At 34.9% G+C, this 23,110-nt stretch overlaps 1 protein-coding gene across 13 annotated transcripts in view; it reads right to left on the bottom strand.

Annotated features, from left to right (window-relative positions):
• LOC311078545 (adhesion G protein-coupled receptor L3) overlaps nt 1-23,110 on the bottom strand; it is a 311,310-nt gene that overhangs the window by 3,324 nt on the left and 284,876 nt on the right. For 4 of the 13 annotated variants that reach the window (XM_084107410.1, XM_084107404.1, XM_084107409.1 and 1 more), the window contains 5 exons: nt 18,554-18,722; nt 16,280-16,405; nt 16,068-16,118; nt 12,261-12,357; nt 5,122-5,250 (listed from right to left, as the gene is read on the bottom strand). In XM_084107410.1, the coding sequence (XP_083963536.1) occupies nt 5,122-5,250; nt 12,261-12,357; nt 16,068-16,118; nt 16,280-16,405; nt 18,554-18,722 (572 nt within the window). The remainder of the gene's footprint in view (nt 1-5,121; nt 5,251-12,260; nt 12,358-16,067; nt 16,119-16,279; nt 16,406-18,553; nt 18,723-23,110) is intronic. The other 9 variants (XM_084107412.1, XM_084107411.1, XM_084107406.1 and 6 more) reach the window with 3 other exon arrangements.

Below are 23,110 nucleotides of genomic sequence, written 5' to 3' on the forward strand. Positions count from 1 at the left end.
CGCAATCCCAGGATGCACATGTAAATGCCATAAAATTGTGCTTTAAAGACCCTGAATGTCTGGAGGGCGCCGAAATGGGCTTCTGTCTCCATTAGCGGCGCGCTTCGCTTCGAACGTGGTTCCACAGTCAGACTTGTATTCGGTAAGAGAGTTATTGATCGGGCTAAAGAGGAACATTAAAAGTGGCCTGGGATCTATTCGTAATTTCAGGGCTTTTATTGATATTAGATTTCAAGGTCGCTACAATGTTGTCAACGTAGATGAAGAGGTTGTTATCCTGCGCTCGCCCCTCCCCACTGACGTTGCCCAGAAACGCGTCTGTCTCTCTGTCTCTAGAGCCTTTTGAATTCTTTCTGATCTCTGCATTAGTGAAGGTGGCACTAACAGGTGGTGACGGGGGGTAAACAGATCACCAGTGCAACAGACAGACAAGAAGAGACAAGAGTGAGACAGCTGCGTGCAGGGATGCGTTATTGCTAACAGGAGAAGCCAGGCCTCCTGCGAGCATCTCAGCATGAGAGTGCAGTAAATTCCTGTACTAAAAGAACGTGCTGGACGTATGAAGTCTTGCTATGAAAACTGACGTTTTTGCATGCAGCCCCACAGAAGCATATTCTTATTAGTGCTGTGAAATGCCACAAAAAAATCTAGTGTCACAGTCCAGACCCTTCTGAATGAGACGCATTAGACTGCCTTTGCTGATTTCATCTTGTGATTCGCCATTAATGCATGTGTAAAGTTGCATTCGTATTTCTTCTACATGAAAGGGCCTGTTTACACCTGGACACCTCATGCATTTTTAATGATTGGATAAATATCCGATTTGTTAAATCTGTTCCATTCACACTTGGCCATATAAATTTGTCTCTGCAAAACTAATATAAATTCCTGCACTATTTTCAAATTTAACGGAGTTCACATCAACAAAAGCAACATAAATGAGCTGCATTTTATTTATCATCAGCTAATTTCAAGATTAAAGGGCGCAATAGGAGAGAAATCGGTGTCAGCACTGGTAAGACCATTAGTCTCACTATTTTTAATGAAGATTATTGTGTGTTGAGCTTCGGGAAGCGACGCCCAACTTAGTTTGTAATATCTGGCTACCTGGAGCTGGTATATATCAGCCCGTTCTCATCCCAAGGCGTCATATACTGACGCTTTTGAAATTTTGTCTACAGTCGACGCACATGGCACCCTTTAGCGTCAATATGAGACGCAGATAAATATGGGCCAGAAGGCGCCTCCTAGCGGTCTAACCCTAACCCTACCCCAGACCTAAACCTACCCATAATCTGCGTCACATATTGACGCTAAAGGGTGCCATGTGCGTCGAATGTAGACGAAATTTCAAAAGCGTCAGTATATGACGCCTTGGGATGAGAATGCGTTGATATGGAAGCTTGTTTCCGCCGCAGAATAAAAATTAAAAAAGGTAATTGTGACTTCTTATCTCACAATTCTGACTTTTTTTCTCATAATTGCGAGTTTATATCTCACAATTCTGATATAAAGTCATAATTGCGAGATATAAAGTCAGAATTGCATGATATATTTTCCTCTTTCTAAATGAAGACAAGACTGAGGTCATTGTTTTCGGCCCAAATGAAAATTCTCAGTGTATAAGCCCTGATTTAGAGAGTCTATCTGCTTTTAAAATACGGAAATTAGGTGTTCTTGTTGACCAGCCTTTAAAATTTGACAAACACATTTAATCCGTAATCAGTTCCAGTTTCTACCATCTTCATCTACTGTCTAAAATCAAAGGCTTTCTCACTCCGAAAACTCTGGAAATGGCTGTTCATGCATCACGTCTCGGCTAGATTACTGCAATTCCTTATATTGCGGTACAGTATATCAAGTTCTCAAATTGCTCGTCTTCAGTTAGTCCAAAATGCTGCGGCCAGACTTATTCATAAGTGTCGCAAATATGACCACATCTCTCCAATTCTCAAATCTCTACACTGGCTGCCAGTTCGACAGAGAATAGATTTTAAAATTCTACTTTTTGTTTTTAAATCTCTACATAACTTAGCTCCTGCCTATCTATCTGAACTTGTTCATCCTTACACTCCATCCAGAAGCCTAAGATCCTATGACCAGGCTCTGCTGGTAGTCCCTCGCATTAGACTCAAGCGTAGAGGGGATCGTGCATTTGCGGTGGCAGGGCTGCGACTCTGGAAAACCCTGCCTCTAGAGATTAGAACGGCCCCTACTCTGTCTGTCTTCAAGTCTCTGTTAAAAACCTACCTGTTTTCTTTAGCATATTGATCTCTATTCTTAGGTTGGTTTTACTATTTTATATTTGAGTCTAATACTGTTTTGCCACTGCTGTTATTCCATTCTATATTTGAGTCTGACACTGCTTTGCCACTTCTGTTTCACTATTTTATATTTGAGTCTGATACTGTTTTGCTGGTTGTTCTGTAAAGCACTTTGGTCAGCCTAAGGCTGTTGTAAATGTGCTATATAAATAAAGTGAACTTGAACTTGAACTTAAAGTCAGAATTGCGAGTTATAAAGTCAGAATTGTGTGATATAAAGTCAGAATTGCATGATATAAAGTAGAAATTGTGTGTTATAGAGACAGAATTGCGTGATATAAAGCCGCAATTGTGTTATAAAGTCAGAATTGCGAGATATAAAGTCACGATTCTGATTTTTCTTCTCGCAATTCTGACTATATGACTTGCATTTGTGAGTTTGTATCTCGCAATTCTGACTTTATATCACGCAATTCTGACTTTTATATCTCGCAATTCTGAGAAATAAAGTCAGAATTGCGAGATGTAAACTCGCAATTGTGAGCTAAAAAGTTGCAATTATCTTTTAAAATGTTTTATTCTGTGGCAGAAACAAGCGCCCGTAGGTATAACACGCTCTCACACTTTAATTTTTTTTTTAAATAATTTTGGGAGGACATTTTAAAAATGTGGCTTCAGCAACCAGATGCATTTACAGTTGCCCAGTTCCATCTAGAATGCTTCTCAGACCACCTCCTGAAGTGGTTTGAGTGATCAGATTTAAATTCGTCAGAGTTTCCGAGGGCATTTACACCTGGTCTTTTTACGATCGGATAGCTATCCAATCAGAGAAAAGGCATTAAGTGACCAGGTGTAAACAGGCCCAAAAATTCATTATCCCATACTCGTCCTGAACTAGTGTTGTTTTTGGCGGCCTGTTTTAATTTTAGTTTTAGTCTAGTCTTTGTGTCAAGCTGTCATTTTAGTTTTTATTAGTTTTAGTCACGTTCATACTCTTTTTAGTCTAGTCAAGTTTCAGTCGACTAAAAGTCTGAGCATTTTAGTCTTATTTTAGTCAGAATTATCCATGACTATTTTTGTCTAGTTTAAGTCGACAAAAACTGATGACATTTAGTCTAGTTTTAGTCAATGAAAATTGCATTTTAGTCTCTTTTTAGTAATGCAATTCTATTTAACCCAGTCAATATAGTGTACCACTATGGGAAAAATAGCAAAAATAGCGAACAGAAAAGTAATACTCGTCTCATTCGTGGAGGTGGAAAAACAAGTTCTTTGTGACATGCAAGATTTATTGTATTAAATCAAAAAATGGCAATTTTAAGTTTTAATTTAAAATGTTTTAATACAAGTACATGGTTAAATATTTTACCACTTGCTTGAGCAACTTAATATATTAATCTATATAAAAGTAATGCATTGAATAAAACGTTGTTTAAATTGTGTTTAAACGTGAATTACGTCTATTAAAGAGTGTATATGTGTACAAAGAGAATCGCAATGCTGACAAAACTTTTTTAAAATAAAAGTAGCTGATAACTTCTGGATTTGAAATAAAAATAGTGAGTATGTGTTTGTGGTACAGCCGTGGATCAGTTACGCACTGCAAACGCAGCATATTTGAAAGCACTATAGCGCGTGCTGCTGATGTGTGAAACGGGCGTCAGACTTAACTTTGTTTGTTGTCGTTTACGCTAAATCACCGCAGCTGCATCTTCTAAATAATGCCGCGAGTGGGGCTTGAGGAAGTGACATCGCCTGCGTCTGCGCAGTGCGACCTGATGCAGCCCCTGAAGTGAGACACGGGAAACAGAAATACTGCAAAATAATAATAATAACGCGACTAAACGAGACGAAATAACGTCATAACATTTCGTCTCGTCTCGTTTTGGTCAACGAAAATGAAGAGACATTTTAGCATGGTTTTTATTTTGTAAACCACATTTAGTCTCGTTTTTATTCGTCAACAATATTGCATTATACATTTGATTATAGTTATCGTCACATGACCAGCATTTACGTTGCGTCTCGTCTTCGTCACGTGATAAAGGTTCGTTGACGACAATATTTAGTCATAATTTTCATTGACGAAAGCATGAACTATCCTGAACTAGGCCTCCTGAGAGCATTGCAGCACGTGTGCATGGTAGATTTCTAGTCTTAAGGTGTATGAATTCTTACTAGTGTTTTGTATGCAAGGAGCGCATTTTTTGTTTTCAGTTGCATCAGTGCTGTGACAGGTAATAGAAACGTCATACATTACTGTCCAAACCCTTTTGCCTGAGAAACATTAGGCTGAAATGCTTTTAAAAGAGTGGACGGTTTTGTCTTGTGATTCAGCACTCATGCATGATTAAAGTTTGGATTCGCATTTCTGTCTAGAAAAAGTCATTATCCCATGCTTGTTCTGAAATGCCCGCCCTCCTGCGAGCGTTGCAGGATGAAGGCATGGTAGATTTCTGGACTGTGGATGAGTGAAGTCTTACTGACTGCGCATTCATTGTTTTGAGTTGCATCAAGTCTAGTGCAGCTGTCAAAACCAATCTGCACGAGACTCATTAGTGCGATGTGTCTTCAAGAGTGGGCGATTTGATTTTATTCTACGATTAGGCACTAATGAGTCGCATTTCGTAGTGCCGCAAAATGTAGCCATTAGTTACTATGATTATTTCAGCTTTATGAACTCATTTTTCATTGGGAACCTTGTTACTACAGACCATACAAGACAGAAGACAAAGATGATCGCAGACACGTTCAGCTTGAAGCCACATAGCGGAGCCCTTTCCTCCCAAACACACACACCCACACACCCACACAGTTAGTGCACAGGAAGTTAAAGCAACGGAAGAATGCAGCACACCTTGAGCGTTGTACATGCTGAGAGTGGGGTTGTTATAGACTGATGATTCGCCCAGTAAGGTGTTATAGGGGTTGTTAGAGGCATGTGAGCGCAGCAGAGAGTTTGGGATGAGGTGATTGGCCATGGCACCTGATGCAGCCACACAGATGGAGAGAAGAACACACAGAGAAGATCAAACGAATGCAGCAACAATGTTAGCATTGTTATTATACAGGCGTCTCATCAGCAGCCACAGAAAAAAGCAAGAACATTCGACCAATGTTAGCATTCTTATCTCATCAGAGCCAATGCAAATCTGTGGAAGAGACCTGTTCCTGGATAAAATGGACCATCTCTTAGTGGGGTTAAATATAGTCGGCCACTGAGTTTATCACTTTTTTTCCCGTTAATTTAAAAGTTGTCAAAACAGTACTTTAGCAGAGATACATATTTACTATTTTACTGCTACAACGAACAAAACATGTTGAGGACTCATCTTGTACTTTGGGTGTATAGATTTTATTTCAAATGTATGAAGCCCATTTCCACCACATAGCATAGCAAGAAAGAAAAAATCATGATTTGGTAAAGTATGACCCAAGTCATAACTATGACATAGAAAGACACAATTATGAGATAACAAGTAGAAATTAAGACACAAGTCAATGTTATGAGATTAAAAGTCAATCATGACAAAAACATAGTTTTTATTTAATAATTATCTCACAATTTTGATTTTATCTCATAATTATAACTTAAAATACATACACTTACGATTTTGACTTAGCATGTCATAATTTTGACTAAGTATCTAAATTTTTACTTTTTACGTCATAATTTTAACTTGATCTCATAATGACTATTGATCTCATAATGACACATCTCACAATGTGGTGAGCAGGACATGGTGGAGGGCCCTCCGTCTCGTCCTGCTCGCCACAACTATATCTCATATTTGTGATTTTACCAAAGCATGATTTTTTTCTTATGTGGCAGAAATAGACTTCCATAAGACTGAGATTGTCCCTCCTCCTAATATAACCAACTGAACACCTGACTAGCAAAAAAGGTTATGATGAAAATAAAAGGATAGTGGCTATTTAAAAAAGGGACACCCCCTTTGTTATATCCCACCCAAACTTCCTGTAACACATATAAATAAAACTGTGCACATCAAACCATTTCATAGGGTGTTTATAATTTGTAGCATGAATGAATTTTGGGAATGAATTTAACGACAGAACCAATCTGAAAGGCTGTTAACACACATTAGCATGCTGACAAGCTGTATCTCTCCAAGAAGTTCGTTCTCAAAATTCATCCCCTTTAAAGAACAACTTTTGTAACAAATTCTCCTCCATCTTCTTCACTTTTAAGACAATTACTGTTGGATTGAAATTGCCTGCGGTGAGCAGTGTTCCTATTATTATGCATAATCTCTCGGCAGGCTAATACAGAGCCTGTGCGCACCGATTTCCACAAAATTGGATTACCCGATTTTCACCCGAGTTCTACATCTCCCGCCTCTTGAATGTTTGTTTAATAAATATTTAGCTAATTTGATGATGCTTTTATTTAACAATAAGAGTCTAATCCTTTCAGCCCAGCTCTCAGTTTTTAACCCACTCAGTAAGACTTTCTGTTTGATTCTCCATTTAAAATCATGTACAATATGAGCTCATTTATTAAACAGAGGTTTGGTTGCGATTATCAGTGTAGGCACGTATATTATACTGTCGGCTAATTATACACCTCTGAAAATCATATGCTGAACATTGAGATAAGCACCTTCAGATATATGACACACAGAGAGAGAGAGAGAGAGAGAGAGAGAGAGAGAGAGAGAGAGAGAGAGAGAGAGAGAGAGAGGTTGAGGTTTAAATGCATCTTTTGTTTTGCAGTGGAAATAGTTACACAAATTGACAATTGACCTGCACAGTGTTTGAGCAAAAGGTCCTGACCTTTAATTGAAAATATGTAATGATATTCATTTTTAAATGCAGTTAAAAATGTGTTAAATAATATTACACTGAAACGTGAAAAATCAGCGGAAGATATCTTGTATGATTACAATCAAAGTATTATGGTAGCACTTTACGGTTTTGCATATACATTTTATGAACTATTATAATTTTCATTTTAATACTGGGCAATAACTAATAATACCCCTATTGCTACCTTATATTACTTCCTTAACCCATGTTGTTACTTTATATAACTCTGTTCTTTCTGCTGTAAGTCTAAGTGCTGTAAGTGCACATACTGTAAATGGAAGTGCAACCAGAATTACATTTTCATCAAGTGTTTCTTTAAGCATTTGGATGCATTTTAAAGAATAGAAAATGTAGTAAAGATCAGTCACTTAAAAAGTGTCCTACACGCATATATTCTGTGTGTGGCTTTCACACAAAGTACCAAACACAACTGTTGCATTTATTTCTTTTCCCTTAAAAAAGTAAAGTAAGGGATTACACTTAATTTTTTCTATAATTTTATTACAGTTACTTCTGATGTAATTAAATTAAATACTATATAGACTATAGAACAATTCTGTATAAAACAATAGTGGATTTGAAATCAACATGTATAAAAAACATTAAAATGTATATTTTTAATGTAACCTCTCTTTAAACACTTTTGTCAGTTTAAGAATAATTTATGCAATTGTACATTGTTTATTTGAAAGAATCAAAAGTGCAGTTTCATGTCTATCCTTGTATTTTTCAACTGGTCGAAGTTGATATCGGATTTAGAAAGTAATAAGTAATAAGTTATTAAGCTGTAGATAGTAATTAATAACTTTTTTTTTTTTTCAGAGTAACTTGCCCAACACTGGTTTTAAAATGTTAACTTTTAACTCCTGCCATTGACAAGTTTTTTCAGCAATACATGTTTTCACTGTTATATAGGGGGTGCTGTTACACATCTTCTCGAATACTACAGAATCTCTGGATCCAAAAACAAGCAAAGAAAATTATATGCATAAACCAGAAGGAGCGGATAGAACGCACAAGTAAGCTAACATGATCATGAAACAATCAACAGCATGTAAATCAAAACTGCCTAACATTGCTGAATGAAATGAAAAGAGGTTTACGACTGTGCAAGCTTTGGGGGTGTTGATGGACTCGATCTACTCCATCTACATTTTAACTTGTCCACATTCAAGTGTTGATAAAAAAATAATTAAACTAGATTTCTTTTTTTTTCCTTCTTATTTTTTTTTTAAAGCAGAGGCTCTGTTCTTTCTTTTGCTTACATATTCATACATAAGAACATTGTGAATATGATAAAAATGCTGGCTCTGGCTTAAAAACTTAAAGATAAAATGCTGGTGTGGAAAGAGTTAAAGGTAGAGTTAGTCTGTAGTTATTATAATTAGCTTCATGTATTTAATTGAATAGTCTAGTGTCTCTCAGACTGTTATCTGTCCTATGACAGGCGGGTGACCCAAACGTGTGTGTATCTTGATGAGTGTTGTGGTTTCTCTGTATGTCCCTCACACACTCTTCCTCGTCTTTGTTTAATACATCTGTCAGCTCTGAGCAGCATGAGTGATGGAGTGTCACACACACACACACACACACACACACACACACACACACACACACACACATCTGGGTTAAGTGCCTAATTATTTCCATTGTGACACTTCCTCTCTCTAGAGAGGGTCAATCCATCATCATAACAGAACATTAGCGTCTCACTGATCAGAACAGGAACAGAGACTGAGAGAGACAGACAGAGGGAAATCAACTTTATAGAGGCATCTGAAATTCAGAACGACTCAGAGAAGATCTTCATTGTAGTTCTCACAGGTGTGTGTGAGTTTAAGAACAAAATTGCTCTCATAAGTGAGCTAAATCTGACAAATTATCATTCGACTGGAAAAACAGGTCGTGTATTATCATTTTTCAAATGGTTTGAAGACACTTTCCACAGATTCAGGTTATTTTTAAACATCAAATACAGCTTCTTGAGTTTATCCTACACCTACATAATTTAGAGAATTTGTTTAACGTAATTAATTGTAGAAAAGTTGCCAAAGCTAGTTGCCAAAAGCAACATTTATCATTTTCATTTAGTTTATTTGTACTAAACTAAATAAAAAAATGACTACAATTAAAACTGAAATAAAAAATGTGTGCAATAAAAACTATAGACATATTGAAAAACAAACTAATAAAAATGACACAAGAAAATGACAAAAACTAAAATTAATAATAATAATAATAATAATGATAATAATAATAATATTATATATATATATATATATATATATATATATATATATATATATATATATATATATATATATATATATATTAAACTATAATAGTATCTCAATGATACTAAAATGACACTGACATTGACAACCTCATTCCGTTTACCTATTTTTGACTTGAGTGCATTTGTCAAGCTCAACAATTCACTGACCCTTTGTTGAGAAAAAAAAAAAATGGACATTTTATGTCCCTATTCTTTATGCTATTTGTGGAAAGTGCCTCATTTCCTTCCACTAAAAGCAGCGCGGTTCTGCAGTTTCCTGCTCTCCAGTGTCTTTTATGTGTCTTGACTGGATGGTGTGAATTAGCCTGAGATGTTTGAAAGCATCTGCTGTTCTGTCCTCTCCAATCGCAGTGCTTTCACTGAGGGAATGAACTGTCTGAGCTCTGATGGCTCGACGCTCTGCATTATTGAGGCCTGCAGCTTAATGCTGTCATTTCACTCAAATGGAAATGTTTCGTTTTAAGATACGCCGTACTCCACACTAATTAAATCCTCATCCACCTGTTTACCTCTCATTTACACAATATACAAAGACTTTAAAGGAACATAAATGTAATCTAAATGTAAATGAAATGAGATCCATTACATTATGCTAACAATTATTAAAACAGTTTTAAGTTTAACTTGAAGGACTTGGTTTTCTTTTCTATTCTCTCATTATCTCAACACTGTCATTTACTTAAAAAAGTTGGTAAAGTTGAATTACCTCATTTCTTTTTAACCTTTTACTTTACTGGCCATAAACATAGACTTATTTTCATTTTCTGTTTTTTTTTTTTTTTTTTTCTCTCTGAACTATTCTCGCTGAATTAAATTAGCATTGCAGATGTATGGAATGAGAAACTCAGAGACTAAATTTACTTTTAAATGTTTAATGTATTGAATGTCAGGATTAGAAAGATCTTCATTAAAGAAACATAACCGCAGTTTTAAGTTTTATCTGTAGACACAAAATCTTTTGAAATCTTTTCTGCACTGATTTCAAACATGCAATTATATGGGACATGGAATTCTGCAGGCGCTGGTTAAATTCTGCTTGATGCCAGAAGGTTCAGACCTTCGTTCAGATTTTATGACCTGATTTTGAGTTCTGGAATTCTGTGGAATGAATACAAATATGCTGAGACAGAGCTGAGAGCACTAAACTTTGTTGGTAGCTGAAAGCACAATCAAATTAGCCAAAATGTGTGAAAATTTTGTACATGACAGAACATCAGAGGAAATCTAGGGAAATGTCTGCAGAATTCTCCAAGTGCAGATTTAAAGTGTGCATGGTTTAATGCTCTTAAGAAAAAGAAGTACACTTAAGCATACTTTTAAAAAAAGAGTTGCTTAATATACTCAATACAATTAAGTGTGAACTGGATGTAATGTTTTTTGACCCACTTCAGTAGGACTTTAGTGCATCTTTATGTGTAAATTTATAATTACTTCTATTGTCTTTAAACTATGGTTAAAGTTAAAGCTGAATGTACTGACAAACATTTATAGTAAACTAAAATACACTTTAATATAATTTCTATTGAAAATTTTGTCATGTACTTAAATATATTTGTAATTACATATTGTAATGTAACGATTAATGTGCAATTTAGAACATTTAAAATACATTAACTGTAAATGTAATATTGAATAACACACTACAGTTATTATAATCAAGTACTTTACTGTACATGTGCTTTAGTATGTTAGTTAACACATCAAAACAAGTGTACTTCTTTAAAGCACTACAAAATATTAAAATAGTGATTCAAAGTTTACTTTAAATTTGACATTATTACAAAATGCACTTATTTAAAAGTGTACTTAAGTATTTTAAGATCATAGTAACTAAAGTATTTTCTCTTTAAGCACATTTAAATGCAATTTTATTTCAGTAACATTATATTATCTGTTTTAAAAATATACTTTTAAGGTCCCCCTCTGGTGAAAATCAAGTTTTTAATGTTGTTTATATGTCTATGTGTTGTTTTTAATATGCTTTAAAACAAACCATGTGCAAATTCATAAGTCAACACATTCATAAGTATTTTCTCCTTAAAACTGCAGTGAACCAAAGACAGTCTCAAAAACACGGTTTGAAATCGCTGGTGTTTCTGACGTCACAAACTACCTTGTAACGAATCACGTCAACATGTGATCATCAACGAGTGGATCACTGAGCTGGTGTGAGTGAGTGGAGGCGGGGCTAATTTGCATATTCATAGAACCACGTATACTAAATGAGGCAAGGGTGTAGAGTTGCATTCAAGCTATTTTAAGGCATGAAGAATATTTTTTAAGGAAAAAAATTTAAAATATGTCATTTTGGTGATCAAAGATGAACTTTAGGGGATACAATTATTGACTAGAGGGGGACTACAGGGACTACACTAAAAGTGCACATTCAGAACAATTATATACAATTTTTTTCACAAGGGTGGCAATACCCTGCAATCGTATAATAGCCATGCGTGTGTGTGTGTGTGTGTGTGTGTGTGTGTGTGTGTGTGTGTGTGTGTGTGTGTGTGTGTGTGTGTGTGTGTGTGTGAATTAGGTTATCAGAGCCGACTACTTGTGTTCATATTTGGTAGCTTAGGACACACACACAGGCTGGTTGTAAGAGGGCTTCAACAACTAGGGATGCCCGAAAAGAGGGCTAAACGGCTAGCAAAGTACTGTGCTCTGTCTGCTATTATAGGCAGCCGTCATATCTGGCAGAGACGGTGCTACTTGTATCCATAACAACTGAGTGACGCTAAATATTGTAAAGATCTGCTGTATGCCACTGGTCCATGATTATGTGCATGCATTTGACTGCATCTATAGTATTTATGTCCCTGTAAATCATTTCTTTTAAGTGGACTTAAATAAATAGTTAAAATGTGTACCTCTGTTGAGTGTTGCTGAACTGTTGATGTCTCCAGCCATGAATGAAGACTCTGACTGCTTCCTCACCGTGTCATTCCACATCCGGCGGATTCGGCTCTGTGAAGAACAACAGAGTTTCACACACACGATATGATCAAGTCAAGTCAAGTCACCTTTATTTATATAGCGCTTTTTACAATACAGATTGTTTCAAAGCAGCTTTACAGTGATAACAGGAAAATAATGCAACAGTTTGTTTCTGCTGTACAGCAGATCTATAAGAAAATAGTGTCATTGCCCAGCTTAGTGTTGATTCATTTCTGTTATAAAAAAGTTATTAATTTAGTTCATTTATCTATACAGCCGCTCTGGAGAAAACCCTGATGTCATCGTCCAGCTCAGTTCAGTTCTCATATAATGGTGTCAGTGCAGGCAGATCAATAATATTGTTGAATATTAAGTGTCCCCAACTAAGCAAGCCATAAGCAATAGTGGCAAGGAACCAAAATTCCATCAGGTGACAAAATGGAGAAAATGAGGCTCAGCCAGGGGGCCAGTTCTCCTCTGGTCATAAAAACTGACACTTGTCTGATCACAGACACATATCTTATATGATCAGAACCAGTGTTACACTGAGGCTTCAAAGAATCGTTCACCCAAAAATGAAATTCCATCATTAAATCGCACAAACCTAAATGATTTACTCTCGAGTTCGTGAAAGAATAACTGTGTCTGATTTGTCAACGAACTGTTCGTTTGAGTTGGATCTTTGTAATGATTTAGTTAATCTGCTACACAAAACTTATCTGAATGATTCATTCATTCAAACTCTTAAAAATAAAGGTTCAAAAGGGTGGTGCCATAGAAGAACCATTTTTTTGCCATCCCAAATAATCTTTCAGTCAACAGTTCTTAAAAGAACCTTTTTTTTTTCTTAGTGTAAAAAACATTTTAATAACCTAAAGAACATTTTTTTCCCACAATAAAGTACCCTTTAAGGAGTGGAAAGGTTCCATGGATGTTAAAGTTCTTCATGGAACTATCAATGCCAATAAATATCCTTTGTTTTAGAGAGTGTACATTCTTCAAAATATCATTCAGGTTTGGTATGGCATGAGTGTGAGTAAATGACGACAGAATTTTTATTTTTGCATGAACTATCCATTTCAGGTTATCAGTTATGAACTGTTTATTCTGTCTAAAATGCACTGTAAAAATGAATACGAATGAATACGCTAAATCGAATCAATAAAATTGAGGCAACAGATTACAAGCAATATTATTAATTAAATTTAACAAATTAGAATTGAGTAATAATTAACCAAATTAATTCCTTCATTTTTTTTAAACAAAAATATCGGAATAACAGACTGACGTCAAAGATAAATTAAGAACTCTTTTTTTTTATTGCCAACATTGAAGACACCTGATGTTAACAAGCAGAATCACTGAAGGAGAAAACCGTAATTGGTATGTTACCATTATGGTGATCAGTGTGTGTTTTAGTTGGGCTCTTGACCCTTAAATCATTAACTTTAAATTTTGTTTCGCTGCTGTACGTGAGTTATAACAGCCAGATGAACAAATAGAAAAGGTGATCTGATGGTGTTGGTTCTGTTAAAATCACTGAACTCATATAGAGCCCAATTTCTGAGTTAGATTTACTTTATTAATTATAGCAGCACTGTTCTTGCACAGCATCATATTTTTTACGTTTTCAATTAAACCAAATGATCAAATCAATAAAAAGAAAATTTCAAAAATTATTTTATGTTGGCACACACAGACATCAAGAATTAAAGTATGAATCTCAACAATGGTGACAAACAGATCAACTCTGAGCACAAGCTCATTATTTATTCATGCAGCAATGCATGATGGGAGTCATGAATGAGTTTTGATTGGTGGCACCCAGAATGCACTGCAACATGCTTTATTATTGTCACCATTGTTGAGATTCACAGGCTGATTCTTGATGTCTGTGTCTAAAGGCCAAATCAAAACAAAAAAATATATATTTTTTTTTTTTGTATTTGAGACACGTTTAGAAAATTCTTTGGATTACATTGTAAAAGTTAAAAACATTATGCTGTACAAGGACAGTGCTGCTATAATTAATAAAGTAAACCTAAATTGGGCTCTATATGAGTTCAGTGATTCAGGTCAAGTGATTATGAAATAATGATTATGTTAAAACACAACCAACACCATCAGATGACCTTTTCTATTTGTTCATCTGACTGTTATAACTCACGTACAGCAGCGAAACAAAATCTAAAGTTAATGATTTAAGGGTCAAGAGCCCAACTAAAACACACACTGATCACCATAATGGTAACATACCAATTACGGTTTTCTCCTTCAGTGATTCTGCTTGTTAACATCAGGTGTCTTCAATGTTGGCAATAAAAAAAAGAGTTCTTAATTCATCTTTGACATCAGTCTGTTATTCCGATATTTTTGTTTAAAAAAATGTGTAAATTTTACTCATTTTAAATGGTTAACTTTTAAGGAATTAATTTGGTTAATTATTACTCAATTCTAATTTGTTAAATTTAATTAATAATATTGCTTGTAATCTGTTGCCTCAATTTTATTGATTAGATTTAGCGTATTCATTCGTATTCATTTTTACAGTGTGCTTGCAATGTATTGCAGCACATAAAAAAAATAATTAAAAAAAATAGCTTAAATGAGTATAAAACAAAAATCCTCTGGACGTGAAATGTTGAGCTGTTTAAAGCACATTACTCATCTGGCTGACATTTACACGCACACACACACGGGTCACGGGTCGGCGAAGTGTGTTTCTGGTGCATGTCAGATTCTTGTTACATGTTTGCTGATATCACAGCCGATGACCTCTAAAAGGCTAAAGGTCGAATTGGAAACCTTGTGTCCATGGAGATAATATAACCAGACAAATCGTTACCATGGAAATGAGATATTAAAGCACAGATATGTAAAGCCAAAGATTTGTATGAGACAAGGACAGCATACAATGGAAATCCTCCCTTTACTGCTCTCTTCAAAGCAAACTATGTTCAGGTAAAGGACAGAATTGGAAATGTGAAATTGTGAATTTTTCTCTTTATATTATCGAATTATTTGAGCTGGGATTAAGTTAATTTTAAAAAGTCAACCTTTCTTTTTTTTCAGGATGCAATATATACTGTGCATAAATATATCAATATAGAATCTGCCAAAATGTGTAGCGAAATACTGTTTTGGAACAGACTGTATTGTAAAATGCATATACGAATAAATGAATGGTGCTTCTTATTATGTAATGTGCTTGACCTTACATTTCCAGTGTGCTACAAAATTTTACTTTCATAAGACATTTTAGACCAAATTGGATTAAAATGGCAAAATATCCATATTCTGAATGAAACATATAAAACATGCTTAATTGTATTTTGCAATTAAATGAAAATGTATTATAGTTTAAATTCATATTAAATGCAATTAGTTTTGAGTTTTTTTTTTTTTTTTGATCCACTTAAGTAGGTCATATTTATAAGTAATTTCATAATTACTAGAATATGCTGAATGAAATAAAATAAGGAGGTAATATGACAAAGATATACAGTAGAATATTCCTGTTTGAAAATATTATTATTGCATACTGCATACTGTTTTACATGCTATTTTTTTTTTTTTATAATAATAAGTAGTATACAGTAGTGTATTCCATTCCTAACAATCACTCATTCACACTGCTAAACATGCAAAAATATCTACAAAATGTTGCTTCTAACACAGCATATCACTAAGATGAGCTGATCAAGTGTGTAGTGTGAAAAAATTATAGGGCTGATAGTTACTTGTTCATACTGTAACTGTGAGGAGTTTGTCATACAAGGCGGGTGGTGAACCTTGTGATGAAAGAAGAAGGAAAACAAGAAACAAGAAAAAGAGACAAAGAGAGAGAGTGAGAGAATACACACACATGGACACTCACAAAATTGCATTTTGGCTTTGTGTTGCTGTACGTGTGTGTGTGTGTGTGTGTGTATACTGTATGTTACTCGTCTACCTGTGATGCTGAGGAATATCGTCCAGGTCCGCGCGACGAGGAGCTTTTCACTGAACCCATAGACGACTCCACACTCTTCCCAGTGTAACAGTGAGTCCGAAGGCACTTCCCGTACTCTTTGCGTACCTAAACACACACACGTTGGGTTTTCATGTTTTATGGGGACATTCCATAGAATTAATGATTTTTATATTGTACAAACTGTATATTCTATCCTCTAAACCAACATATCACAGTAAATTTTCTGCATGTTTACATTTTCAAAAAGCTTAACTTATTATGATTTACAAGCTGTTTTCCTCATGGGGGCCAAAAAATTACCCCGCAAGAACAAGGATTTTGGAAATTGCCATCTATGTTGGGACATTTTGTCCCCATAACGTAGGGTTTATCAGGACCACACACACACACACACTATGGCCATTAAACTATGCACAACTGCTGCCATTTATTGTGTTTTCATTGTTTCATCGTTTGTATCAGGACCGTCACCAGTGCCGCCCCAAGTGATATAAGGTGTAAAAGTTGTGTAATTTTTGTGTATTACATGGCAGCGTTTGAAAAGAGTTCTGAAAAGTTACATCCAATTCTGAATCAATATATGAGCTAAAAAAACCTGACCTGCACTGAGATGACTTTGGTATCATCTCAAATTTATCAATATGTAGTGCACAGGCCTCTATGTAATTATAAAACATTATAGCTAATCCATTTTAGGGTTGGAATGACAAAACTCTAGAGCAGATGCTAATGACTAGTATGCAGTGCCGGACTCACAACCGCATTCAGCGACAGTATCGAAAATGGTGATGTCCATAACATTGGGAAGATTTATCATAATTGAGCGAGTTATGAAATAAACGAGTCTAATCGAGGCGTGAGTTCATCCATCAGATATTTTAAAAAAATCAACAAGGACTTTAAATGCTTAGTAACCGAGTGCAGAGAGTACGTTTGAGAGTACGCCTCACAGCTCGCACCCACTACAGCTCAGGTGGATGTGAGGATGAATGCAAATCATTTCTCCGTCTCCGTGAGTAAACTAAACCCATCATGATTATCCAGTTCACCGTGGCTCTCACATTACATGACGAGGCAGAATGTCCAGTGCGGTTCCATTAATTCTGGGCGGGTTTGTCGAGAATGCGGTTGTGAGTCCTGAAAATGTGCAGGTGCCAGTTCGCATATAGAATGGGGTTGTCACGCAAAAAAAAAAAAACGCTTTATGAACACAACCGTATTAAGCGCCGCTGTCGTACTAGCCATTAGCATCTGCTCTAGAGTTTTGTTTTGTGAGAAACATAATGGGATTAGGGATGAACATAAACGTTTGAAGTGTTGTTTTAAATAGGCTTTTTAAAAATTGTTTATTTACTATTACACTATTTATTATTATTTCAAATTAGATTTTATTTTTATATTTTGAGTTTTCATTATAATTTTAGTTTAAGTTTTAGTAGTTTGTTTAGTGTGTTTTGGTCATTTTAATTAGTTTTTTAATATTTCTATTCAGCTTTAATTTATATCCAGACTCCAAACACATCTGTTTAGCGGTGCATTTACTGAAATGAGCACTGTTAAATATGATATTAATATTTTTATTTCTTATGCATGCTATTTTTTATTTCTTATGCATATATAGTGATTATTTTATAATTACAGTATTTTAATACCTTTTCTATGTAAAGCACTTTGAATTACCTTTGTGTATGAAATGTGCTATATAAATAAACTTGCCTTGCCTTGTCTATATTTCAATTATAGTACTTTAACCTATTTTACTTTAGTTAGTTGCCAAGGCAGCTTGTTAGGGGTCAAGATCAGGAAATCTCTTTTTTGTAATGTGCTTTAAAATAAAATAAAATAAAATAAAATAAAATAAAATAAAATAAAATAAAATAAAATAAAATAAAATAAAATAAAATAAAATAAAATAAAATAAAATAAAATAAAATAAAATAAAATAAAATAAAATAAAATAAAATAAAATAAAATAAAATAAAATAAATAGTAAAGACATTATTTACTAAATAGCAGTGTTTGTTTGCTTGGCATATTTTGGGATGATTACTGCTTTGTAAAGTATCCATAGCCATAGTGTTTCAGATAATATATCTGAAACAAACAAACAAACAAACAAACAAACAAACAAACAAACAAAACAAAACAAAACAAAACCGCCCTACTTTCCACATGTTCAGGCGATGGCCCTGGTTTGTATCATATGTGTATCATTTGTGTATCATATGTGTATGTGAATATGTTTTTCCAAACCTTCTTCTGCAAGACGCAGTGAAATATGAAGATGAACATGCCCTGCAGGGAGTTAAAGATGGTGAAGAGGTACGCCATGATCACTGTACTCTCGTTAACATACATCAACCCGAACGCCCAGGTCAGGCCCAGTAAACAGAGCAGTGCTATGGCTCCGATTACCCACGATCTGAAACACACACACACACACACAAGCAAACAGCAAATTAGCCTTGAAATTAAATGAGAAAAATGCGGTCAGAAATCATTACTCGCAATATAAGACATAAGTGCTAGATCAGTGCCTAAATTGGTAAATTTCTATCCAGCTCTCCACATAAATTAAATACGACTTCAGTTAAAGTGAACTCCATTTTCTCAATTTTCTTCCCCACGTATGCTGTTTTATATCTGTGACTTCAGAAGACTTCAAATAAAGCGCACAAATCACTTTTATACCACTTTAACGGTTATTATTAGGTCCTTTTTGGAGTTAAATTGGTCATATTGTGTTTTGAAAAACAGAAAAGAGCTCAGACATTTATTTACAGAAGAAAGTCATACAAGTGACATGAGGGGAGTAAATGATGACAGAACTGTCATTTGTAGGTGAACTGTCCCTTTAAATACCCTCCTGTATCTCTTCCTGACATTCAGCACACGTCGCCTCATTGTGTGAGAGCTGAACAGATCACGTGTTGTGTCTGTAATGTGTTGTTTTACCCGCGGGGCTGCAGATCCACCCCACTGACTCCAGCTCAATTTAACATAAAAATTACATGCATTTACATATGGATAACATCCAATATACCACTAATGGGACAAACAAACTTCACACTGTTGTCATTAACTATAATTTCAAAAAATAAATAAATACAGTGAGATTGTATTTCAGAACAAATATTTCCACTAATAAAAGGAACATCAAATTATCCAGAGCTGTTCACCAAGATTACAATTAAATTTCATATTTGAAATCACCAATGTAACCTGACAACAACAGTCTCATGAATATTGTTTCTTATGCTCAAATAGCGTTAAAAAAAGCATATTTTTCAGACTAGATCTGCCAATGCGCATGTGCAGTCAAAAGCATGTGTCTCAGAACACTGACTGTTTCTACAGACCTTCACTGCATCCGAGATCGAATACTTCCATACAATACAGTATGCAAAAAACAGTATGCCAACAGAGTAGGATGTCCAAATACATAGTATTCAAAAAACAGTAGGCGAAATTTCCCCGGATGACCTACTACTTCCGGCGAGATTCTGAAGTGCGCATGCGATGGACACTTTACAATCCCATGATGCCACAGGAAACGCTGTTAGGTCACGTGATAAGGGCAACATGGCGGATGTAGTACATCCAGATTACATTCATACACACATTCCTTCTATGTAGAACATTCTTTTTGAACTGTCACAAAGTAAGTTCAGATTCAAATGTAGTACCTATATTAGTGATTCCGGACGCACTGCTTAGGTAGCCCCGCCCCTTTTCTGTGCTGCGCTCGTTGAGTTCTGTCTTCCGGTTTGTATTTCCACAGCCTCAAGGAAAGATCTTACGGATTTATCAATGAACCACTCGTTTTAAAATCTGAAATCTGTTTTGACATCTGCTTCAAAAATGAATGCTCATGATAACTTTTGTAAACTCTACAATAAGTAAATCCACTTCACCAGTCAATTACTCTTCGACAGTGATGCCATAGAAATATACAGAGCTACCCCAAAAACAGAAGAATTCTAAAGACTGCTCCATGCTTGTTTCTCTGGTGCAAGGTCTATAGCAACTGGTTCTTCTAAAAGCAGCTGCAGTGATGCGATGACTTTACCAATCAGCGATTGGCTCTGCTATTTAGAAGGCGGGACTATTCTGCCATACTGTGTGTTGCACTTTCTCTCATTCATAAGTAATTTGAATGCAGCGTCTTTGTACATCTAAAGTTTTTGGTGGTTTTCAGTGTGTTACTACACTACTGTTCAAAAGTTTGGGGTCAGTGAAATTTGTTTTGGAAACAAATGAATACTTTTATTTAGCAAGTAAGCATTCAAATAATAAAACAAAATGACAGTTATAATTTTACACAAGATTTCCTATTTAAATAAATGCTGTTCTTTAGAATGTTCTATTCATCAAAGAATCCTGAAAAAAAAGTATCACGGTGGTTTCCACAAAAATATGAAGCAGCACAACTGTTTTCAACATTGATAATAATAAGATTATTATTATTATTTCTTTTTTTTCTTTCTTTTTTTTTGCAGAAAATCAGCATATTAGAAGAATCATGTGACTCTAAAGACTGGAGTAATGATGCTGAAAATGATTTGTTTTTTTGGAACAAATAAATGCAGCCTCAACTTACCGACCCCAAACTTTTGAACATTATTGTGTATGGTAGCTAAGGTGTTTGAAGAGGATGTCTTTATGATATTCTTGTTTCCAGATAAGACAGAGTAGTCTATATATTTTTAACCATTTTACTGTCTAATATTAAGTCTGATTGCTCAGAAACCAATCAATCTAAAATCAGCACACCTCTACTTAACAAGACTCATGAATTGAGGAATTGTTCATTTAATAATGACTCAGAGGCATTATGAAAGATGTTTGCTTTCTCCATCACACTGAGACGCTGACATCTTCAGATGAATGTTAAAATGACCATGTCCTGAATTCCAATGCCTCCGCTTAAGTCATAAAACGGACCTTAGGATGAGGTGCACAATACAACAAGGGAAACTTTAAGGGCACTGAGAAGGTGACGAGCAGAGAATGAGAAACACACACACACACACACACACACACACACAGGCTGTTTGAATGATTGACAGCACTTCATATTGTGCCGCGAACGAGAACGTAAAAACAGGAAGTGAGAGGGTTTATTGGCAGTTATGAAGCCAAACCGAGAGAGAAATATGAGCTGGAGGGAAGGAAAGACGGATCTGCTTACTTAATCTCTGGATCATAATCCTCATAACTGAAGAATGAAATGCGGAAAAAAGAAAAGCAACAGAAAATTAGAATAAATAAATTGACACTTGAGAGCAAAATAGAAGGGAATTGAACCAGATGGGCTTTGATGAGTCCATATGCGTCATACAACTCATCAGAACAGCAACTAGGGCTGAGTGATATTAAATCTTTTCATTTATATTTCACTAATAAAACAGTACAGTAAGAAATATACTACATATTTTTACTAAAACAAATGTAATATATGAAATGTTGAGATTGAACAACTGGAAATGAGTTATAAAAACTTACTTACTGACTTTAACAACATTTAAAATCATAGACATTTCTGTCTTTTTGAATGATTATGAAACTACATGCTCTTTAGGACCAAACTCTTTATGAACAAATAAAAAGGGCATTGAAATCATTGAGATATTCAACATGTTAGGCAATTTTATATCACAAGCATAATCATTTATCATAAATATTCCATATTAGGGCTGCACAATGTGGGGAGAAAATCTAATTGAGATTTTTCTGATAAAAAGTTTCAATTGCTACATATGTACATATGTAAGATTCCAATACTAATATTTATGGAGGGCATAATTTCATTTTCAAACATTAAACTATCAAATTTTTATTTTGGTGTAAAAAAAAACCTTGTAGCTTCTCTTTTGTCGGAGTGCATCTCATGTTTGGGAAGATGGTTGGTGCATGTTTCATTCTTAAATACACATTAAAGCAACTCGAACTGTAGATAGATACAGATGGAGTTCAAGTGGAACAGCATTTACTGTGAAATGAGCTGCTCTGAGACACTGAAAAAACACCAGCGGTTAATAAGCTGTTCGCGTGTAAATGAACACAGTGCCGCGCTTCACTCTAAAACACACAACGGATATATTAATTGAATTAAATGACAGCCTTTTTTAATTTGATAATCACATTAAGCAATATTTCTATTTCGATTTTATTACTATTAATTGTGCAGCCCTATTCTATACATCACCCAGCTCTAACAGTGACAAGAACATCATTTCTGCAAAAAAACAATGACAAAACCAACCACAAGTCATAAACAAGATCAACCAATAGCAAACAAACACACACAGGCTGTTACAGAGATGCACAGGTGTCGGGGGTAATTACCACACACACACACACACATACACTGAGTTTGGGTCTAATAATCACACCAGGTGCACAGCAAAATAAATGATTGATGGAATTAAAGTGGAGACTATTAAACATCATTTTGCAGTGTCCATCTTAATGACAGGGGCATTAATGGACATGAAGGCCCATAAACACTCGACTTGATGCCTGAATGAAGAGTGTTCATAGTCAAGTTCAATAATTATTATAATTCAGTATATCATTTTTACTGTGTTGTTACTTTTTAATTCAAACTATTGCAAATGTTAACATTTTAAGTTTTTGTTAATTGAAATAATGCTGAAATAAAATAAATAATAAACAAAAAATGAAAGGTAACCCTTTACAATAAGGTCTCACACATTAATATTAACAACAGGTAATATATGTGTTAGTATTTATTAATCTTTGTTAATGTTAGATAATAAAAATGCAACTGTTCAATGTTAGTTCATG

This window comes from Abramis brama (genome assembly GCF_963993115.1).
Source record: "Abramis brama genome assembly, chromosome: 3".
Lineage (NCBI taxonomy): Eukaryota > Metazoa > Chordata > Actinopteri > Cypriniformes > Leuciscidae > Abramis > Abramis brama.